At 41.0% G+C, this 23,755-nt stretch overlaps 1 protein-coding gene across 4 annotated transcripts; it reads left to right on the forward strand.

Moving 5' to 3' along the window:
- Window positions 1-313: 313 nt before the first annotated feature.
- Window positions 314-22,019, forward strand: ZNF84 (zinc finger protein 84). 4 transcript variants are annotated; one of them, XM_029225761.1, is made up of 7 exons: window positions 415-439; window positions 853-1,088; window positions 1,859-1,916; window positions 5,034-5,220; window positions 16,137-16,263; window positions 17,077-17,172; window positions 18,972-21,854. In XM_029225761.1, the coding sequence occupies exons 4-7, from the start codon at window positions 5,206-5,208 to the stop codon at window positions 20,954-20,956; spliced, it is 2,223 nt and encodes a 740-aa protein (XP_029081594.1). In that variant the 5' UTR covers window positions 415-439; window positions 853-1,088; window positions 1,859-1,916; window positions 5,034-5,205; the 3' UTR covers window positions 20,957-21,854. The 4 variants fall into 4 exon arrangements, 3 of the variants coding, with proteins under 3 accessions (XP_029081602.1, XP_029081594.1, XP_029081586.1); XR_003794001.1 differs by lacking the exon at window positions 415-439 and adding an exon at window positions 22,006-22,019 and having other exon boundaries at window positions 715-1,088; window positions 18,972-21,036; XM_029225769.1 differs by lacking the exon at window positions 853-1,088 and having other exon boundaries at window positions 314-439.
- Window positions 22,020-23,755: the final 1,736 nt, after the last annotated feature.

The following is a 23,755-nucleotide window of genomic DNA, read 5'->3' on the forward strand; positions in this document are numbered from 1 at the left end:
GTCTACATACCTACCTATCTCTTATCAATCTACCTGATTTGGATTCCCGGTCTTTTAGAAATCCTAATTCTTTACGTTTCCCCCGAACGCACGTTCCCACAGCTCGCTCTGGCGGCGGCCGCCCGGGTCTCTAGGCGACCAGCGCTCCTACGACGCCGCACGCCGCGTGCCGCGGAGCCTCCTGGGAAGTGTAGTTCGGAGGCTCTTCTCCGTCGCGCACGCGCAGCGCACGCAGCAGGTTTGGCCCTTCTCTTTGTCCACCGCCACGTGAGAGGCCAGTGGGCGCGTGTCCGCGTGCTCGTGCGCGCGCGCGGTCCCCCAGTCCAGCTCCGAGCCGTTGGGATCCCGCGGGTCCGCCCGGGTCGCGCAAAAGCTGGGGGCGGGGCGGTCACGTGGGTCCCGGTCCCGCGCGTCCGTGGTTCCGAGGCCTTTTTTGCAGGTTCCGGGGCTGGATTCCTGTGGGGCGGGCGGCTGGGGCTGAGGGAGCCCGCGGGGGAGGGGCTGGGGGTCGTGCCAGGGTCGCCAGTGGGCGTCAGCGCTTGGGCCGGGGTCTCCGCGGCTGGGTTGCGGTGGGCACCGGTGGCCCCCGGGGTCGGGGGGAGGCCCTTCGTCCGCCGCGGCTGGTGCTCGTCGCGCCGGGGCCTCTCCTGCCAGGCCGGCTTGGAAAGGCGGTGCCTCCCCACGCGCGTCCCTGCGCGTCCCCGGCCGCGAGCCCTGGGCGGGCGCGGTCGGAGCATCGGGACCCACGGCGGGTCGGGGAGCGTCCGGAGAGTGTCCGCGGCGTGACCCGGTTGCAGGGCCTGTGTCGCCCCTGCACCCTGGCTCGATCCAGCTCGCCTCTGCCTTTATCAGGAGGGTTTTTCCGAGGCTCCTCCACTAACAAGAACCCCCAAACAACTTCGACAGTAGCTGGCGGGGTGGGCACCGCGTTGGCTCAAGGCCTTGTCTCTGACCTGGACCCACGTCTGCCCCTTGGAACAACAGCCCACTCACGATTTCTGGGTCTCAGGCTTTTCATCTGAAAATGAGGGAATGGAAAGAAGTGACCTTTTCTGCCCTAGTCCGGTGGATTTTGCTGTCATCAAAACGTACATTAGTTTATTTTATTTATTATTTACTGTTTACTTTGTTTCAACCACGTGGTGCTGGACTGAAACTGCTCTGTTTGCCTGTTTTCTTGGGTTAAGGACTTTAAAATATATTCACTGTAGTTAATTTAGAGTATCTTGATAAACAGATTCAAATGAAAGTCATTCATGATCCCATCAACAGGAAACAGTCACTGCTAACATTTTGTGCATTTATTTTAGTCAAGAAACGTGTGTATGTTTTGAATACACCTTACGTGTTCCCTTTAAAAAAAAAAACCAAAATTGGGAATATACTGCAAATCCTGCTTAAAGCCCTTAGAGTATATCACAGATATGTTAAGTTGAAATATTTTGTCCCAAGTGGGGAGTTTAAACTTACCAGGGGAGTTTTTTTCACCTTGCCCCTGAGAACTTATATTTCTCTTGTTATTCTCCTTAGTCTGCCCTGGTGCCGTCATACAGGGGACTGTGTCATGCATGTACTGGGACTATAAACAGGGACTCCCAAGGCCTTTGCCCACCCCTCCCAATACAGTTGTTGAGGGCCTGTGATCACAGGCTCTGGAGTGGGCTGCATGGGACCACTTCCTGTGTATGTCATCTGTTTTTGGCATGTTATTGAACTTCTGTGCCTTATTGCTTCTTCTGTGATGAGAACTGAATGCATCAAAAAAGACAGTACGGTGTGTAGAACATCTGGCACATAGTAGGTGTAAGTTAACGTTATTTTTTTCATTATTCTTTCCCTTTCCTTTGCAATTCCACAGAATTTGATGCTGAGTGGGAGCTACAGGATGATGATGAAGGTGCCCCTTCCTCCTGCAGGTAAATGTGAGTGCGTGGCAGGAAACTGCCGAGGTAAAGTCACACCCGTGAAGTTAAAAGGGGCCAAACTGTACAACGAAGGGCGGGCATAGGCTTCCATTTGCTGAAGGGACACATAAGAGTCAAGTGTAAGAGCATTCAGGGAGAACTTCTCCCTCCAGGGCCAACTTGCAAAAACATTTGTTTAAATTAAAGGAAAATAAGGTCCAATCTGTACTGTGCTGAGCAAGTAACATATCAGAAATATTTTAAAACTACCACACTGATGGCGTGTCACACTCCGGCCACCTCACATTCTCCTCAACTCTGTTCTCCGCAAAATCTGCCTCATTTTGACATAAGTGTCTCTACTCTTGATAAGTTTTTGCTGAAATCCAGCTAAACTTTACCAAATAGTTTTTGACAAAGCTATAAAGGAAATTTAAAAATCACACTTTGAATTTGGCTGTCTGCTTAAGGAAATAGTTTGAATGTAAATGTAGTTTTATTTGTCAGAATGCCGGAGTTTTTATTACGTGAGATGACGTGAAAGCATAATGCAAAAGAAATGACATATTCACTGTAGGTATATTTTCCTTGTCTGGGGTGTGTGTGTGTGTTTGTGTGTGTGTGTGTGTTTATGTTATGATTGATTTTTCTTGAACCACTCAGAGTTTATTATGTTTTTTAATGGTTAAATTTATTGACTTTTTAAATAAAATTGTATGGCTTTTGCCTTTGTATCATGTGTTGGGGAGACATTTCCCCCAAAATTATACAAATATTCACTTGTGTTTTCTTTAGGTACTATCATGGTTTCCATTATTTTAAATTCTGATCCATCTGGAAGTACAGTTGACCCTTGAACAATACGGGTTTGAACTGCATGGGTCCACTTATATGCAGATTTTTTTCAATAAATACTACAGTACTATACGATCAGAGGTTGGTTGAATCTGCAGATATGGAACCTCTGATACAGAGGGCCAGCTATAAAATTAATTATATGAGGATTTTCGAATGAGCTGGTGGGTCGGTGCCCCTAACCCCCAAGTTGTTAAGGGTCAACTGTAGTTTGTTGTAATGTATGAGATAGATAACTAGCTTTATTTTCTCTCATGTGTTAATCACTTCTGTTCATTAAGTAATCCAGTTTTACTTTGCGCGTGAAATGCCACATTTATTGCATGTAAATCCTGACATATTTGGACCATTATGCTTTATTTATCTATATATCTTTTCTGGAGGCAGTGTGAAATACTTTTTTGATAATATAATTTTATAGTATACGTTAATATTACATGGGCCTGTTTACACTCATTATTTTGTATTTCCAAAAGTGTCCAAAGCTGCTCCTGAACCTTTTTTTTTCCAGGTGAACTTTAGAATTGCTTGTTAAAGAAAAGCTTTTTGAAATTGTGATTGGAGTTGACTAAAGATATAAATCATTCGGGGCTGACTTCTTTTTACTGTATGAAATCTTTCTGTCCCAGGACAGGACCAAATTGTGCGTGTACGAAGTCTCTTCTTACAGTCCTCATTGGTGTTCTTAGTTTGTTTCCTATGAACCTTACATATTTCTTGTCAAGTATATTTCTGCATGTTTTATGTATTTTTTTCTGTTATGCGTAGATTTGACTTTCTACCTTTTTATTTGTTTAAATAAGAAAGTTGTTGATATTAACAGAACTATGTCTGTTGATCTAGAAAGATGCTTTGCATAGCGGGAAGAAAACAAAAACAGTTTTTAAATGTGACCATATACCTCTTAAGAGTGGTTATGTGTGGTCATAGGTTATAGTTGTTTCTTATTTAGCTTACATACATTTCTAAGTTTTGCCATCATGTTTTACTTTTGTAATAATAATTATGGCTTATATTTGTTTAGTGCTGATGTGCACCAGCTCCAGTTCTAAGATGAGTATATTTTCACAATTTAAGATATATAAAGGAATCATTTCTTATGTAACCGGGAGGAACTTCAATATATGTTTCTGAGTTGGCACCGAAGGTTGAATCACAGGAAGACATGAAAGGGAAGAGCTTGGTGTTTTAAGTGCTGCTTTTTAGTCGTAGGGATGAGCAGGCTGTTCTTCATTTGTATTTCTGTGGAACTAAGGGGACCGAATGTCTGCATGGAAATAAGAGCTAATTCCAGGATATATGGGGTGTGTGTGTGTGTGTGTATACATATGTGTACATGAATACACACAAATGACATTATGATTTTGGTACTAAATACCTTGAAAAAGAGGTAGCAAGAAAGAGAAATAACATTCCATTTCTGATATTTAATAATTGTGCAATTATGGGCACATTCTAAGTCTCAGTTTTCTTTCTATAAGATGGAGATTTTGTTAAATGCCTTTTGGGTTGTCTGTGAGGGTTAAATTGTAAAGTGCTTAGTATTTTGTCTTATATATAGAAAGCACTCAGATGTTAGCTATTATTATTACAAGGAACTAGTCACTTTGCTTTTAATATCTTATTTATTCCTCAGAATCCCTGTGGCATTACATAATGATTAAAGAATAATCCTCCAGAAGTATGTAACCTCTGTGCATCAAACAACATAGCTTTATCATACAATCAACAGAATTGCACGGAAAAACTGACCAATCTGTAATCATATTAGGAGAGTTTAACACACTTCCTTCAGAAAATGATAGGATTGGCAGACATAAATTAGGAAAGTTATAGAAAATTTTAATAGGAAGCTAAGGCTCAGAAAAATGAGCCTTAGTTTCCTATTCGTTTTTCCCCAAAGTCACAAAGCCAGCAAAGGGAAAGGGTTGATTGAAACTCAGATCTGTTATAATACAAATCACATAAGCTTTCCAAAATTCCATCTGCCTAACACAGAGCTGTCATGTCCTTCACAGCACCTGTTCCGCACTGTCCTCAGTGCACACTGACTGGATCTCAGAATTACTTACTGCTGGTCCTTCTTTATTTGTGTGCAGAGACTTCTGCTGTTCTTTTACGTTACATTCTGTTTCTGTCCCTGGTAGTCCTGTTTCAGTTATATAGGAAACACACTCTGGCCTTAGATGATCATGAATTCCTAGTTCCTAGCAAGAGAGGAAAGGATTTTTGGTGCAGCGTGAATATACCAGTTGAAGTTCTTTTGTCCCCAAGTCCACAGATCCTGGTTCCACACAAATAAGCCTGCTCGTGTGAGATAAGAAACGCGTTCCCAGAAGCAGAAAGTCATTCCTAGTGTAAAAGACCTCACACCAGAGCTTCGGGGCAGAAGCAGAGGCTGCAGGACAGAACAAATCTCAGACTTGCTACTCATCTTGCAGCAGAAATGACCATGTTACAGGTGAGTTCATGTTTATTCCTCATTATTTTTCCAGGGAATTAGAAGAGGTGTGTAAGACTACTAGTGAAAAAGGAAAGAATAAATGGTTGAGAAATCAGGGGAAAATACCCTCAGAATGGAAGATCCAAGTTGGGACAAAATTGAAGCAGCGATATGTTAACTATAGGGCCTCGAGAAATTCTTTTTTTTTTTTTTTTTGCGGTACGCGGGCCTCTCACTGTTGTGGCCTCTCCTGTTGCGGAGCACAGGCTCCGGATGCGCAGGCTCAGCGGCCATGGCTCACGGGCCCAGCCGCTCCACAGCATATGGGATCTTCCCGGACCGGGGCACGAACCCGTGTCCCCTGCATCGGCAGGCAGACTCTCAACCACTGTGCCACCAGGAAAGCCCGAGAAATTCTTAAAGTTTCAATTTTTATAAGCCTTACTGTCCTACATAATTATTGAATTTGAGCTGTAAACTTGGTTCTCAAATTTTTGACAGGTGTAATGAGTACGTTTATATGAATTGCATTATCCAAAGGAAAAAGCAAACTGATTTTTCATAGAAAGTAAATGTTTCTTGGTCATTCCTTGGTGAAGCCTTTGAATAAATGATATAGTGGGTAATGTCCTTAGGAGAAAGATTGTAATAAATACATGGTATTATAGCCATTTTTCATAGTTTTCCACAGAGTGTGACCCACAGGGAAAATGCCAAAGCAGAATTTAGTCCCTGTAATTATTTAAATTATTTACTTCTTTAGTTGTGAAGCAGAATTCACATGGAGAAAAGTTCATAAAATATAAAAGTACAGCTTAATGTATTATCAAATGAATACCGATGAAGTCACCATTTCACTTCAAGAAATAGAGCATTCCCAGCCTAAATGAGGCCCTTCCTGTGCCCCCTTCCCAATCACAACTTCTCCCTCCTGACAGACGGAGCCAGGACTCCATCCTTTGTAACGATTTCCTTGCTTTTCTGTATAATTTTACTCCTAAGTGTTTATCCTTAAACACTGCCATTTGATTTTGTCTGCTGTTGTGTATACTCGTTTGTGTTTTGCTTCTGTCACTTAGCAATTGCAGCCTTCTCTCCAATTAAGGTAGCTTCTCAATATCACCAAATCCAGCCATTATCAAATATCCAGTTGTCTCATAAATTGTCCTCTGTTTGAATCAGAATCTAAGTAAAGTTCATACAGTGCAGTTGATTGATCTGCCTCTGAATCTTGGCTCTGCCTATTTTTTTCTGTCCAAACTATCTGTTGAGGAAGCCAGGCCGTTTATCTGTAGTTTCCCACGGTCTGAAGGCTTTGACTAAGTGGCGTGGTGGATAATGTCCTCGTTTGACTGATTAAACCCCCCAGTGTTGTTGGTGTGTTCTGCCATCTGTGTTTCCTGTGAACTGGTAGAGTCAGAGCTGCGCTTTCCAGTCCCGAAGCCACCGGCCACATATGACTGTTTGAACTTAAGTTAATTCAATTAAATCCCTTTGTCACAGTTGCCACGTTTCAAGTGCTCCGCAGCCACAGACTGGACAGCCACGAATTAGGTGGCACAGGTAAAGAAAATTTCCATCACCACAGGAAGTTCCACTTTGAGGCTTGATCAGATTTAAGTGTGACTTTTTGGCAAGAGTGCTTCAGAGGTTGTGGTGGTACTTCTTTCAGGAGGTGCATAAAGCCCACTTGTCTCTCTTTGTCTTGCTGATGGCTTTATTCTCCTTATTTTTTTTGGTTGTGTTGGGTCTTAGTTGTGGCACACGGGCTCTTTGTTGAGGCATGTGGGATCTTTTTGTTAGGGCGCTCGGTCTGATCGGGTTTCTGTCTGGTTGTGCTGGGAAGGCTCCAGGGTGCGTGGGCTCTGTAGTCTGCAACATGAGGGCTCTCTCATTGAGGCGCATGAGCTCAGTAGTTGTGGCGCACGGGCTTAGTTGCTCCGTGGCACGTGGGATCTTGGTTCCTCGACCAGGGATCGAACCCGCGTCCACTGCATTGGAAGGCAGTTCTTTACCACTGGACCACCAGGGAAGTCCCTTGTTGATGGCTTTAAATGATCGTTGCCCAGATGGATTATTTCATTAGGGGCTGCAAAATGGTAACACCCTCCTTGTAACATTTCTTTGTTAACTAGAATGCAGCTTTCTAGCATGACAAGATATATCAAGGGTCAGTTTGTACATTTTCTGCCCCAGAATTGCAATTAGTATCTTAAAATGTAGTCATTAGTTTTAAAAGTGTTTGTTGCCAAAACATGGAAATATACTAGATTTTTGCATATTGACTTGGTATTCAGGAACTTTGTAAGCCCATTTACTAATTCTAATAATTTTTCTTTAGATTTGGTTAGATTTTCCATGTTTATAAAAATATCAGCAATACTTTCTTTTAGTAAAAAGAAATTCCACTGACTTCCTAGTTTGATGAGACTTTCTATAACAAATAATTGTTGATTATTTTTCAATTTTTGGTGTGTTCATTTGTTCTTTGTTTCATCTGTTTGTTCTTTTTCAAACTTTTATATTCTTATGAAATCTAGTCCTTCTTTTTGAAAACTGTAAACGTGCTTTTTAATCTAACTGTTGGATTTTTCTGTTATCTGTAGGTCTTGTTATATACATTCTTCCATTTACAGATATGCTTTCTCTGCATCTATCGAGGTGATATTATGTTTTTTCTTAATCTGTTAAAGTAGTAAATATCCGTGACTTTAAAAAAAAATGTTAAATCAACCTTGAATTTTTGGGATAAACTCCAGCTTGGTCTTGATATATTTTCTTCTTTATGTTTTGCTTAATATAGCAGTTTGGTAACATTGTTTAGGATTTTCACATCAGTGTTCATGTGTAAGTAGGCCTTTGCTTTTCCCTTCTTGCAATACCCTTATTGGATTTTGTTATCAAGGTCATGTTAGTATCAAAAGGTTTATCAAAAGTTGCTTCCATATTCTATAAGAGTTTAGTAAAATTGGAATTATTTCTGCATTAAATGTTTTCAGAATTAACTGGTAAAGCCATTTTTTTATGAGAAGATGTAAACTCAGGGAACCAGCGTTTTCCACATGACCAATGCATGAATTATAAAATCATTAGTGGGTAAATGATCCATTTAAGGAGGAAGATAAAACAATATATTTTAATGTAACAGTGTGAGAAGTTCATTGATATAGTTGAAGATTCTACATTGTAGCTTATCTCTGTGAGACCAGTTGATTAGTTTTGATGTTTATGAAAGAAGAATATCCACAATTAACTAATTCTAATTGTTGTAAGGTCTTTTGGATTTTCTTTATGCAGTCATACCATCTATGACAGTTTTACATCTTCCTTTCAATATTTATACTCTTTCCTTGCATTATATTGTACTGACCTCCTGGCCAGTACTGTACCTGCAGTACCTTGTGGACTAGAGGTGGCATTGGGAACACCCTTGCCTCGCCCTAGGCCTGCACTGTCCACTACATAGCACATCACAGCCGCTCACCTCTGACACCAGTCACCTGGAGTTAGTGCAGACTCTGCAGGGTGAGGGCACCATCCCCAACAAGAGTGCTTTCACTTCAGTTGCCAGCTGTAAGTTTTGGGGTCCCCAGGTCACCTGCACTTCTGACCAATAGGCTGCAAATTTGGGGGGTTCCTGTGACCCCCTCAGGTTCACTGGAATTGTTCACAGAACTTAGGAAAGTGCTATACTTAAAACTGCATTTTTTTTTTTTTTGCTGTACACGGGCCTCTCACTGTTGTGGCCTCTCCCGTTGCAGAGCACAGGCTCTGGACGCGCAGTCTCAGTGGCCATGGCTCACGGGCCCAGCCCCTCCGCGGCATGTGGGATCTTCCCGGACCGGGGCACGAGCCCGTGTCCCCTGCATCGGCAGGCGGACTCTCAACCACTGCACCACCAGGGAAGCCCCTGCAGTTTTATTATAAAGGGGATCAGCCAAATGAAGAGACACACAGGGTGAGGTCTGGCAGGGTCCCAAACATGGAGCTTCTGCGCCCTCTCCCCGTGGAATCAGGGCACATCGCCCTCTTGGCCCATGTCTGTTTACCACCTAAGAAGCTAACATGAGGCAGCAGTATCCGGAGTTTTTACTGGGTATTCATTGTGTAGGTGTGATTGATAAAATCACAGCCATGTGACTGAACTCAGCCTCCAGCCTGAGTTCCAATTTGTTTATTTTTGCTTTTATTTGCATTACTTTAGGAGGCAGATCCAAAAAAATATTGCTGCGATTTATGTCAAAGAGTGTTCTGAAAAAAAAAAAGAGTGTTCTGCCTGTGTTTTCCTGTAGGAATGTTATAGTATCTGGTCTCACATTTAGGTCTTTAATAGATTTTGAGTTTATTTTTGTATATGGTTAGAGAACCTAATTTCATTCCTTTACATGTAATTGTCCAGTTTTCTTAGCACCACTTATTGAAGAGACTGTCTTTTCTCCATTGTATATTCTTGCCTCCTTTGTTGTAGATTAATTGACCATAAGTGTGTGGGTATATTTCTGGACTTTCTATCTTGTTCCATTGATCTATATGTCTGTTTCTGTGCCAGTACCATACTTTTTTGATTACTGTGGCTTTGTAGTATAGTCTGAAGTCAGGGAGCATGATTTGTCCAGCTCTGTTAAAGATTCTTTACTGGCTATTTGGGGTCTTTTGTGTTTCCATACAAATTTTAATACTAATTTGTTTTAGTTCTGTGAAAAATGCCACTGTTAATTTGATAGGGGTTGCATTGAAGCTGTAGATTGTCTTGAGTAGTATGGTCATTTTAACAATATTGACTTCTCCAATGCAAGAACACGGTATATATTTCCATCTGTTAATGTCACCTTCAGTTTCTTTCATCAGCATCTTATAGTTTTCAGATTACAGGTCTTTGACCTCCTTAGGTAGGTTTATTTCTAGGTATTTTATTATTTGTGATGCGATGGTAAATGGGATTGTTTCCTTAATTTCTCTTTCTGATATTTTGTTGTTAGCATATAGAAATGCAAGAGATTTCTTTGTACTAATTTTGTATCCTGCAACTTTACTGCATTCACTGATGAGTTCTAGTAGTTTTCTGGAGGCATCTTTAGGACTTTCTATGTATAGTATCATGTCTTCTACAAACAGTGACAGATTTACTTCTTTTCCAGTTTGGATTTCTTTTATTTCTTTTCCTTCTCTGATTGCCGTGGCGAAGACTTCCAAAACTATGTTGACTAAAAGTGGTGAGAGTGGGCATCCTTGTCTTTTTCCTGATCTTAGAGGGGATACTTTCATCTTTTCACCATGGAGTATGATGTTAGCTGTGATTTTGTCATATATGGCCTTTATTATGTTGAGGTATGTTCCCCCTATGCCCACTTTTTGGAGAGTTTTTATCAAAGTGAATGTTGAACTTTATCAAACGTTTTTTCTATGTCTGTTGAGATGATCATGTCGTTTTTATTCTTCCATTTGTCAACGTGGTGCATCACATTGATTTGTGGATATTGAAAAATTCTTGTATCCCTGGGATAAATCCCCCTTGATCATGTTGTATGATCCTTTTACTGTTTTGTTGGATTTGGTTTGCTAGTATTTTGTTGAGGATTTTTGTGTCTATGTTCATCAGTGATATCGGCCTGTAATTCTCTTTTTCTGGTGACATCTTTGTCTGGTTTGGGTATCTGGGTGATCATGGTCTCATAGAATGAGTTTGGAAGTGTTCCTTCCTCTGAAGTTTTTTGGAATAGTTTCAGAAGAATGGGTATTAACTCTTCTCTAATGTTTGATAGAATTCACCTGTGAAGCCGTCTGGTCCTGGACTTCTATTTATTGAGAGTTTTTAAATTACTGATTCAATTTCATTACTGGTAGTTGGTTCATATTTTCTATTTCTTCCTCGTTCAGTCTTGAGAGATTGTACCTTTCTAAGAATTTGTCCATTTCTTCTATGTTGTCCATTTTATTGGTATATAGTGGCATGTAGTATATACCTACATGCCTATGATCCTTTGTATTTCTATGGTGTTGGTTGTAACTTCTTTTTCATTTCTCATTTTATTGATTTGGGCGCTCTCCCGTTTTTTCCTGATGAGTAATTTTATCTTTTCAAAGAACCAATTTTTAGTTTCGTTGATCTTTTCTATTTTTTTTTAGTCTCTGCTTTATTTCTGCTCTAATCTGTATGATTTCTTCCCTTCTACTAACTTTGGGTTTTGTTTTTCTTCCTCTAGTTACTTCAGGTGTAAGATTGGGTTGTTTATTTGAGATTTTTCTTGTTGCCTGAAGTAAGCTTGTATCATTATAAACTTCCCTCTTAGAACTGCTTTTGCTGCATCCCACAGGTTTTGGGTTGTCGTGTTTTTATTTTCATTTGTCTTTACGTATTTTTTCATTTCCTCTTTGAATTGTTCAGTAATCCGTTGATTGTTTAGTGACATGTTGTTTAGCCTCTACGTGCTTGGTTTTTTTGCCGTTTTTTTCTTGTAGTTGATTTCTAGCCTCAACAACATTGTGGTTGGAAAAGATGCTTGATATGACTTCAGTTTTCTTAAATTTACCCAGCTTGTTTTGTGGTCTAGCATGTAGTCTGGAGAATGTTCCATGTGCTTTTGAAAAGATTGTATATTCTGCTGCTTTTGAACGGAATGCTCTGTATATATCAATTAAATCCATTTGGTCTAATGTGTTCTTTAGGGCCAGTGTTTCCTTATTGATTTTTTTAGTCTAGATGATCTGTCCATTGATGTAAGTGGGCTGTTAAAGTCCCCTACTATTGTTGTGCTACTGTCGATTTCTTCTTTTATGTCTGTTAATATTTGCATTATATATTGAGGTGTTCCTACGTTAGGTGCATATGTATTTACAATTGTTATATCTTCTTTTTGGATTGGTCCCTTGATCATGATGTAGTGTCCTTTTTTGTCTCTTGTAACAGTCTTTATTTTAAAGTCTATTTTGTCTGATATAAGTATTACTACTCTGGCTTTCTTTTGATTTCCATTTGTGTGGAATACCTTTTTTCATCCCCTCACTTTAAGTCTGGGTGTGTCCCTAGATCTGAAGTGGGTCTCTTGTAGACAGTATGTATATGGGTCTTGTTTTTTTTTTATCCATGCAGCCACTCTGTGCCTTTTGATTGGAGCATTTAGTCCATTTACACTTAAGGTAGTTATCAATATGTTTGCTCTTATTGCCATTTTGTTAATTGTTTTGGATTTGTTTTTGTAGGTCTTTTTTTCCCCTTCTTTTGTTCTCGTCTCCTGTGATTTGATGACTGTCTTTAGTGTTATGCTTGGATTCCTTTTTCTTTTTTGTGTGTGTATCTATTATAGATTTTTTGGTTTGCAGTTACCATGAGGTTTTTGTATATAAGACTGTATATATGATTGTTTTAAGTTGCTGATCTTTTAATTTCAAATGCATTTAAAAACCCCTGCATTTGGGGGCTTCCCTGGTGGTGCAGTGGTTGAGAGTCTGCCTGCCGATGCAGGGGACACGGGTTCGTGCCCCGGTCTGGGAGGATCCCACATGCCACGGAGCGGCTGGGCCCGTGAGCGATAGCCGCTGAGACTTCGCGTCCGGAGCCTGTGCTCCACAACGGGATAGGCCACAACAGTGAGAGGCCCATGTACCGCAAAAAAAAACCCACCCTGCATTTGTTTTCTCCTCCCCTCATGATTACTGTTGTTGATATCATATTTTACATCTAATTGTTTTATGTATCCCTTAACTGCTTGTTGTGGATATAAATGATTTTACTACTTTTGTATTTTAACCTTCCTACTAGCTTTGTGTGTAGATGATTTCCTCCCTTTACTGTGTGTTTGCCTTTACTGGTGAGCTTTTTTGTTTGACAATTTTCTTGCTTCTAGTTGTAATCACTTCTTTTTCACCTAAAAATGTTCCTTTTACATTTGTTGTAAAGCTGGTTTGGTGGGGCTGAATTCTTTTAGCTTTTGTTTGTGAAGCTTTTGATTTGTCCGTCAAATCTGAACAAGAGTGTTGCTGGGTAGAGTATTCTTGTTTGTAGGTTTTTCCCTTTCATCACTTTAAATATATCATGCCATATATGGCCTGCTGAAAAATCTGGCCTGCTGAAAAATCAGCTCATAGTCTTATGGGAGTTCCCTTGTATGTTATTTTTTGCTTTTCCCTTAATGCTTTTAATATTCTCTCTTCATCTTTATTTTTTGTCAGTTTGATTACAGTGTGTCTTGGTGTGTCCCTTTTTGGGTTTATCCTTTATGGGACTCTCTGCACTTCTTGGCTTAGGTGACTGTTTCTTTTCCCAGGTTAGGGACATTTTCAGCTGTTATCTTTTCAAATATTTTCTCAGGTCCTCTCTCTCTTCTCCTCTGGGATCATGTACAAGTTTTTGTATGAGCATGTATCTATTTGTCTTGGGTACATACCTAAGAGTGTAATTGCTGGGTTGTATGGTAAAATTATATTTAACTTCTAAAGAAGTTGCCACAGTTCCAGTGTCTGAACGTTTTATATTTCTCCCAGTATGAAGTTCCAGTTTCTCCACAACTTTTTGAACACTTGTTATTGTGTCTTTTTGATTATAGTCATTCTAGTGAACATGAAGTCGTGTCTCATTGTGGTTTTAATATGCATTTCCTTAATAAGTAATGATGTTGGTCATCATTTCATGTGCATATTAGCCATTTCTGTATCTTCTGTATTAAAATGTATTCAAATATTCTGCCTGTTTTTTAATTGGGTTACTTATTTTTTATTATTGAGTTTTTAAAATAAGCTCTTGGGTCAAGTTCTTTATCAGAAATAGGATCTACAAATAATTTTTTTCAGTCTGTGGCTTGTCATTTCATTTTTCAATTACATTGGTTGAAGTGCAAAATTTTAAATTTTATTTTGCCACTTCAATAGGAATGTAGAAACCTCACCACTGTCTAGGCCCCTCACCCTCTTTCCTTTATATCGTAACTGTGTTACACAGTTACACCTGTATACACTGAAAACTCCATCAGAAAACATTACGATTTTTGCTGTCAACCATGAAACATTTAAAGAACTGAAAAGGAGAATAGTGTATTTTATTTGCCCATATATTTTCCATTTCTGTTCTTTCTTCTCGATTTTTTTAAGTTGCCTTCTGCTATCATGTCCATCTGAAGATTTTCCATTAGTAAATCTTTTAGAGCAAGTCTGCTACCCTTGAATTCTCTTAGTTTTTCTTCATAAGAAAGTATTATCACACTATTCCTTTTTCTTAATATAAATTTATTTATTTTACTTTATTTATTTTTGGCTGCATTGGGTCTTCGTTGCTGCACACAGGCTTTCTCTAGTTGTGGTAAGTGGGGGCTTCTCTTCATTGCGGAGCGCAGGCTTCTCATTGCGGTGGCTTCTCTTGTGGAACACGGGCTCTAGGTGCTCGGGCTTCAGTAGTTGAGGCACACGGGCTCAGTAGTTGTGGCACACGGGCTCAGTAGTTGTGGCTTGCAGGCTCTAGAGCTCAGGCTCAGTAGTTGTGGCGCATGGGCTTAGTTGCTACGCGGCATGTGGGATCTTCCTGGACCAGGGACTGAACCCACATCCCTTGCATTGGCAGGTGGATTCTTAACCCCTGCACCACCAGGGAAGTCCCTGTCATACTATTCCTGATGAATATTTAAGCTGGCTACAGAATTGTGGCTTAGCAGGTCTTTCCTTTCAGCACTTCCTTCTGGCCTCTTTGCTATTTAATAAGACATTTGCAGTCATTTGAATCACTGTTCCCTATAAGTGATGTGATTTTGTCTTCATCTTGTAGCACTTTGGTTGTGATGTGATTGGTCATGGATTTCTTTTTTTATCCAGTTGGGGGGTTCACTGAGCTTGTTGAATTTGCAGGCTTATATCTTTTGCCAAATTTGGGGGAGGATTTAGCCTCATTTAGCCCATTTCTTGAAACTTTTTTTCCACCATGCTCTTTCTTTTCTCTTTCTGGGACTCCCATGACATGCATTTGCTTTGTCTTGCAGTGACCTGAGCTCTGTCCATTCTCAAGTTTTTCTCTCTTGGTTGCTCAAAATGGATACTTTCTATGGACTATCTTTCAGATTCCCTTGCTACTCTCAAAGTCTGTGGTGTGCTGTTTCTTATTTTCTGATGGTATTCTGGATTTTTAAAAGAGTGTTTGTGCTTTCTTGTCGTCTTAGGAGACTTTGGGACAGAAATCCATCTTGATCTAAAATCCAGATACCTTTCTAAAAGTTAAATTTGGTTGTATCACTTCCATCCTGTAAAAGCTCTAGTGGCTAACAGTCAACAGCAAGAAGGTGGTGTGGTCACCACGTCTGCCCTGCCTCCACTGGGGCCTGCAGTCCAGTTACTACCCCACGCCCTGTGACCTTGTCTGACTGAACTGTTTGTATCACCTCAGCCCCAGCAGTGCGGGGCCCCATATTGGAGTTGCTGTCTCTCAGAATGCTTTTGCATCCCCTCTTCTGTAGAAAGCACTACTAATTTCCTAAAACTCCTTTCAAGCTTCACCTCTTCAATAGAGGCTGATGTGACCACAAGTGGAGTGCCATGCTCCCTGCTCCTGACCCATGTCATGCCCTCCCTGTCTTTCTGTCTCAGCTCTTAAAGCAGTTTCTTTTATTTATAGGTGTACATGTTTGCAGCTGTCTACAAACTGAGCAGTTTCTTAGGATACTATTTTATTATCTGTCTTTCACTGCCATCTCTTCTGGTGTCAGATTTGAGGTTCAGTAAATATTTTGTTGGTGGTTTGGAAGATTTAAAGTCGTGTATTTCAGTTCTCATGTAAGTGGAAGGATGAAAGAATGCATAATGACATTTTATCTCACAAAATAAGAGTGCAAAAGTAGGGACCCAGGAGACATTCTGTAACTTGCCTTGGTGAGAATGATGTGCTCAAGCTCTGGTACTTCTTTCCCACATCACCTAGTGAAAGCTGCTTCTGATTCACTGGGATTGTGCTCTTACAGGGGTCGTTCTCATTTGAAGATTTATCTGTGGACTTCACCCAGAAGGAATGGCAACTACTGGCCCCCTGTCAGAAGGACTTATACAAGGATGTCATGTTGGAGAACTATAGCAGCCTTGTGTCACTAGGTAAGAGAAGCTGCCTAGGAATTCCCTGGCGGTCCAGCAGTTAGGACTCTGTGCTTCGACTGCAGGGGGCAAAAGTTTGATCCCTGTTTGGGGAACTAAGATCCTGCAAGCCATGAGTGTGGCCAAAAAAAGGAAAAAAAAAAAGGAAACTTGCCCAGAGGACCTCATTATTGTGTCTAGTACCTGCTTCTTCTTTTTTAGCTGCTGAGAGCTCTGGGACCTCCAAATTTTTTAATGATTTTGGACCTAAATTTAGGAGATCAAAGTTCTTGGACTGTGACTCCAGGGAAAGTATTTGGATCTCACATTCCAATAATGAAGTCTTAATTTCATTGTGCAGCCTCTGAAGTTAATAGTAACAGTGGTAGTTGTAACTCCTGAAGCGTGTAATTAACTGTATTTCACATATCGTGCATATATTGGCTCACTTAATCATAAGAGCAATCCTATGTGGCAGGTGTGTTACTTTCCTTGTTTTCTTTCTTTAATGAGGAAATTGAGGCAAAGGAGGTTAAGTAACTTTCGCAAGGACTGACAGCTAGTAAATGAAAGAGCCCGGATTTGAACCCAGGCAAACCAGCTACAGAGTTTCTGAATGGTGTATGGTTTTGGACTTGAATTATAGAAGTCAAAGATTCTTAGACCTTATTAGCCACTGGGAAGACCATTACCTTTCCTCTGAGAATTACTTACTCTGTTGGTATTCAGATGGGTGGCTTCACTGGGTCAGCTAATGCCAACCCTTGCTCATTCTTCAGAGGCCCCAGAGGTCAAGCAGTGGGGGCCAAGGCCTTTGTCATTTCCCCTGAACAGGGTATGAAGTTATGAAACCTGGTGTCATCCTCAAGTTGGAGCACGGAGAAGAGCCGTGGACAGGAGATGGAGAAATTCCAGGTTCAGACTCTTCAGGTGAGTGTTTGAGGACCAGACCGAGGGGAGAAGGTGGAAGTTCAGTCTCAGCTGGGTACGGGTCGGTATCTTTGAAACGTGCCTTAGAGAGCTCTTCTCAAAATCTCCAACCTTTGATGGCGATTCAGAACAGTTGATGTGAGCTACTCAGGTAAAGCACATTTACATGTGGCTTCTTTGCTCATAGCTTGAAGTGAAATATTTCCAGCTGGTCTGGGCCATGATGTTATTCCCTGTCTGTCACATCTGGGACTTTGACTTCTCGTTAGGTGTTCTGTCCCCTGATGTGGTTAAGCCTCTTTTGTCCTCCCTCCTTCTGTGATCAGAGACACCTGTGCTTGTCCATCAGGGCTTCATTTTCCCTCACTTTGGGCATCTCTGGCATGAAGCGCTCTCTGTTCAGTCTCATTGTCAGAAAATGGATTTTCGTTCCTCCCAAACCATTGGTCCATTTCTTCCCTTTTTTTTTTTAAAGGAATGTAGCACGATCATTTTTTTTTTAAATTTTTTAACAAATTTATTTATTTGTTTATTTTTGGCTGCGTTGGGTCTTCATTGCTGCACGTGGGCTTTCTCTAGTTGCGGAGAGCGAGGGCTTCTCTTCGTTGCAGTGCACAGGCTTCTCATTGTGGTGGCTTCTCTTGTTACGGAGCATGGGCTCTAGGTGCGCAGGCTTCAGTAGTTGTGACATGTGGGCTCAGTAGTTGTGGCTCGAAGGCTCAGGAGTTCTGGTGCACAGACTTAGTTGCTTAGTTGATCCCATGGCATGTGGGATCTTCCCAGACCAGGGCTCAAACCCGTGTCCCGTGCACTGGCAGACAGATTCTTAACCACTGTGCCACCAGGGAAGTCCCATCTTCCCTTTTTAAATTAGGTTCCGGTGTGCTTTTTCTGGGGCTTAGACACCATGGAGTACCTGGAATTATCTCTTCCTAACATGTTTTCTTATTATTTAAGTTTTTTGCCCTTTGGAAAACATCTTTTTAAAGACTTCTCTATTCCCACTTAAAACTGGGCCTAATCTTGAACTTCCCAAATTGCTAGATAGATCCAGGTTCTCATCTCCTTTTGCAAGTTGTCTTATGTGGCACCACCAAGCATCCAGCAGTGCTCTGATCAGCTGGACCTCCCTCCTCTTTCCCTGCTGTGATATTGACTTACTTCAAGGTCCCTCAAAAACAGACCCTGAGATACTTATCTGAGTGCAAGAACTTAGTGGGGCTGTGACCCCACAGTGTTAGTGGGAGAAGAGGAAGTGAGATGGGGCAGGGGAGGAATGCACAAAGGGTGTGCTGCTGGGAACCCTCTGAAGGACCAGGAAGCTGGTATCACTGTAACCCTCCTGTCTCTCAGTGACTGAGCACTGCTGCAGGGAACATTAGGGCTCCAGAGTGTTTAGCATGCCTGCACACGGCCCAGACATGCACTTGCAGCCCACGGAAGGTCTTGGTGGAGAGATGTGGGCACCTGGGGCGGGCCCCACAGTCAGCCCGAGCTGCATTGTCCTCTGAGTGTAGCTGAGGGAGTAGGTGAGGCTGAGGACCCACGGAGCAAGCCCATGTGGCCTGTTCAGCTGTTTCCTCCTTCCCCCCAAGTTGGTGGTTGACTCTATTCAATCTACTGTCTGCTTTCTGTTCTTGTTTACAGGATTTAAATTTTTTTCAGTACCTAGAGGATAGACATTGTATTCAGACTGGGAAACTAAGCTTTAAAAGGCATTCATTCCCTCAGATAGCATTTCTAGGTTTTATTCAGTAAGCACAACTATAGAAGGGTTCACAGGGTTTTTTTTTTCCTAGAACAAGTCTTGCAAGTAAATGGTCACATCACTTGGCACAAGGATAACGAAGAGAAGCTTAAAAATATGAAACAAGATCAAGAATGTGATGCACTTGGAAAAAATTTCAATCTGAGCATGAACTTTGTTCCTTTAAGGAAATCAAACAGTGAAGGTGATATAGGTGGATTAATTTTAAAACATCATATAGATTTACTTATTCCAAAAGCAGATTATGGAAAAACAGAACCAGCTGACTTAAATGTATTTGATAAATTGTTTCTCCATACCAAGACTGAGGAAACTGATACTTGGTTAAAATATTATGAATGTGATAAGTATGATAAAGCTAGCTGTAAGAAGTCACAGATTATCATATATCACAGAACCCGTTTAGGGGAGAAGCTCTATGAATGCAGTGAATGTAGGAAACGCTTCAGTAAGAAATCAAGTCTCATTAAACATCAGAGCAGACACGTGAGAGAAATAGCCTATGGCTGTGGTAAATGTGGCAGAACCTTTCCCCAGAAGTCACAGTTCATTACACATCACAGAACGCACACAGGAGAGAAACCTTACAGTTGTAGCCAGTGTGGGAAAGCCTTCTCCCAGAAGTCACAGCTGACATCCCATCAGAGGACACATACAGGAGAGAAACCGTATGAATGTGGTGAGTGTGGGAAAGCCTTCTCCCGGAAGTCACACCTCATATCACACTGGAGGACACACACAGGAGAGAAGCCCTATGGATGCACTGAATGTGGGAGAGCCTTTAGTGAAAAGTCAAATCTCATCAATCATCAGAGGACTCACACAGGAGAGAAACCTTTTGAATGCAGAGAATGTGGGAAAGCCTTCAGCAGGAAATCACAGCTCATCACACATCACAGGACCCACACAGGAACAAAACCCTATGGATGTAGCGATTGTAGAAAAGCCTTCTTTGAGAAATCAGAGCTCATTAGACATCAGACAATTCATACTGGAGAGAAACCCTATGAATGCAGTGAGTGTCAGAAAGCCTTCAGAGAGAGGTCCAGTCTCATTAACCATCAGAGAACACATACAGGAGAGAAGCCTCATGGGTGTGTCCAGTGTGGGAAAGCCTTCTCCCAGAAGTCACACCTCTTATCACATCAGATGACACACACCGGAGAGAAACCCTTTGTATGCACTAAATGTGGGAAGGCCTTCAGTAGGAAATCCCAGCTTGTCAGACATCAGAGAACTCACACAGGTGAAAAACCCTATGAATGCAGTGAATGTGGGAAGGCTTTCAGTGAAAAATTAAGCCTCACTAATCATCAGAGAATTCATACAGGAGAGAAACCCTATGTGTGCAGTGAGTGTGGGAAAGCCTTTTGTCAGAAGTCACATCTCATTTCACATCAGAGGACTCACACAGGAGAGAAACCCTATGAATGCAGTGAGTGTGGGAGAGCCTTTGGCGAGAAGTCAAGTCTGGCAACTCATCAGAGAACACACACAGGAGAAAAACCTTATGAATGCAGGGATTGTGAAAAAGCCTTCTCCCAGAAGTCACAGCTCAACACTCACCAGAGAATTCACACGGGAGAGAAACCTTATGGATGCAGTCTTTGTCAGAAAGCTTTCTTTGAGAAATCAGAACTAATTAGACATCAGAGAACTCATACAGGAGAAAAACCTTATGAGTGCAGTGAATGTAGGAAAGCCTTCAGGGAGAAGTCAAGTCTCATCAATCATCAAAGGACACATACAGGAGAGAAGCCCTTTGAGTGCAGCGACTGTGGCAAAGCCTTCTCTCGGAAGTCGCACCTCATACCACATCAGAGAACCCACACAGGAGAGAAGCCCTATGGTTGCAGTGAATGTAGGAAGGCCTTCTCTCAGAAGTCACAGCTTGTTAATCATCAGAGAATTCATACCGGAGAGAAACCTTATCAATGTAGTGAATGTGGGAAAGCCTTCTCCCAAAAGTCACAGCTCATTAATCATCGGAGAACTCATACAGTAAAGAAGTCCTAGGAATGGCATTAACACTAGTCTTTGACAGAGATCTTAACTGCATTGTACTTCAGAGGATGCAGTTATGGTAAATCTTCCAGGTAATAGTCGCATCATGTTACATGTCTGAGTCCCCGTTTAGGGTAAGGACTCTAAGTGAGGTTCAGCAGATTAACGTGTTTATTATTACATGTTAAAATGCATAGAGGAGAATGACCCTATGAAATGCAGTGGATTTTAAAAACCTTTCAAACCATACTCAAACCTTACACAGCAGAGAACTAACAGCAAAGAAGAATGCTGTGAATATCAGGAAGGCTTCCAGAGATCAGATCTCATTAGCTGTCAGAAACATTCCCACTGGGAATGAATCCTAGTCCAGTGAGTTAAGGAAAACTTCATGAACACAGCAAGTGAGGTAATATTTTCATCAAGAAATGAAGCTCATTGTACACAAAAAGATGCCCTCAGGAATGAAAATCGATGAAAATACTAAATATGGGACAATCTTCAGCAAGTAACCCCACCATATTGTATTCTGTGGGTAAACCTAACAATTTAAAAACATTAGGAATATGTGCCCCTAGAAATAATGCTATAATGGAAAGCCATGCATTCTTTATAGACATGGGTACCAAAAATACCCAATTCTAAATGATATTTAGGCAGAAGTATGTTTTTAAAAATATGTGACTAAATTGAGTCACTGGAATATCTAAATGAGAAATTTCTCAGTGGTATGTAATTGTGGCTTATTTTCCTGTGTCACATAACGTGTTTTGTATTTAGGAATTGTGTATGGTAATGTAATTGGGAGCATGAGATGCACATGCCTTGTAGTGCTTCTGATGTCTTTTAAGACACACCACATACCACTGGTTTTTCTATTTTAATGTTACTATAAAAATGGTAACTCATACATGTCTTGTTGTTCAGTAAGTAGCATGGGTAGTATCACCACATTTCCTTTTCCTTATGATTTGTTGGTTTATACAAGGGTCTATTGTTGTTACTGACCTTTCTCTTTAGTAACAAAAGCCAACATTATATAAAGTCTTTTGCATCCCCAGAGCCTGAGAAGCAGTTTATACAAAAACCTGGTTAACAAGTATTCAAGGGCAGAACTGCAGAACAGCACAAGTGACTCGTGAGCAGAGGAGAGGAGGTGTGTGGACTCTGCGCTCACCCTAAACGGTGGGACCCTCTCCTCACAGAGTGCGGTGCCCCCTGGTATTGTAAGTGCCATGTCACCCAAGTACAACTTGTATTTTAACTTACTGTGATGAAATAGCATGGATACTGTGTGCTGCTATTATGTTTTTTGTGTTCTGTAAAATATCTTGTAAAAAAATTAGATGCAGAAACCAGTTATTTGAGAATTTTGTGGTGAGAAGTATATCTTTGACATATTCAAGGAAGCCTATTTTGCCTTCCTGCAGATTTCTGTGATTAGTGGACAAGTATTAGGAAACAGGTTTTTTATTATTTCATCATTTGAAATATTTGTGTTTCACCGGCCTTTCACCTGTTACATCATGCACACGGGAAAGTTACCATTGCTATAAGTGTGGTTCCTTTTGAAAATGCATGAAATATTCCTGAGCTTACTTAGAATTTTGTAGTAATCTCTCTGTAATGTTGCTTGACAAAGTCAACTGTATTTTTTGTGTGATGGTGAAATTCAGAAAAGTCCAGGATTGGCCTTGTTTCCAAACTTGTAAAAATCAGGCCGTCTCTCATGCATAAGTTGTTTTATCAGTGTGGTGTATGGTACCTTTGATTCTAGCGTATTTTTCCCTCTAATTACCAATTTTACATCATGGTTGGAAAATCGGGACTTTTAATAAATGATAATAATTTTGTGAACCATTGTTCCAGAATTTCAACAGCCAGATTATCCTTTTTTTCCACATGGTAATTTTTAAAAGTCCCATTTCCCAAATTTTTATTCATACTCAAATTTATGGACTTCCTACTTTTCTCCCTAATACCTGAAGGTCATTTTACCAGGTGGGGGAACAAGTAGTTACACTGTGGTGTCTTACTTTGTGTTTTTTTCCATTTTTTCCTTTCCATCTATCCTGGGTCTCTTTCCTCAGCCTAGAGGTTGATTCGTTAGGTCTTGGATTGAGCTCAGGAGTCTGTTGTCTAAAAACTTTCTAATTTTGCTCACTCCTATTCTAGATTATTCTGTTAACTACTAAATACTTAAGCTTAGAACTTCCTTTACGAGTTGATGGAACTTCAGCACTAGCCTCTTGATTGAATCCCAAGAGCAAATGTGTTTTCTAAGGGTCTGTTGTTAGTCATCAGGAGGGCTGATGCTGGCAACAGAGGTTTTGTTTATCAAAGTACCTGAGGTGGAGACTCAGGTGTGTTGTGTAGAATTCACTGGGAAGCTCTCTCTTCTGAAGTCACAAGAGGGCTCTGATTCTGAAATTGGAGATTCTTAGTGTCGTGTTTTAAAATTACCTTGGTAAACCACAAAAAAATGTGTCTCCACATTTCCTGTCATTGAGTCCTACCACAAACTCCACATCAAGAGGAAAGCCACTTTTAAAGTTAGACTGGATTTACTTGCAGTTTCATGAAGCACAATAAATTACAGTGAGATTGAATACGTGAGGGGGAGCATCTCCTTTCCTTTCCTCTTTCACCACCCAGTTCCCTCCACTGGCCTGGGGATGATCCTGCAGAGGACAATTTCTGTTGTATCCCTTTTACTAAGTAGTGGATCTTCTGGAGGTCCCGTCTGTGAATTTTGAGACCTGTCTCAGGACTGCCTTGTGTTCAGCCTTTCTTTGTGGGCTTTGATATCTT

This window comes from Monodon monoceros, unplaced genomic scaffold, assembly GCF_005190385.1.
Source record: "Monodon monoceros isolate NGI ecotype Baffin Bay Population unplaced genomic scaffold, NGI_Narwhal_1 Super_Scaffold_1, whole genome shotgun sequence".
Classification (NCBI taxonomy): Eukaryota; Metazoa; Chordata; class Mammalia; order Artiodactyla; family Monodontidae; genus Monodon; species Monodon monoceros.

Bases quoted from the DNA above. Each gene is read 5' to 3' on its own strand.
- ZNF84 (XM_029225769.1), top strand. The intron at 16,264-17,076 runs GTAAGAGAAGCT...TCCCCTGAACAG, and splicing joins TAGCAGCCTTGTGTCACTAG to GGTATGAAGTTATGAAACCT. The intron at 17,173-18,971 runs GTGAGTGTTTGA...TTTTTTTCCTAG, and splicing joins TCCAGGTTCAGACTCTTCAG to AACAAGTCTTGCAAGTAAAT.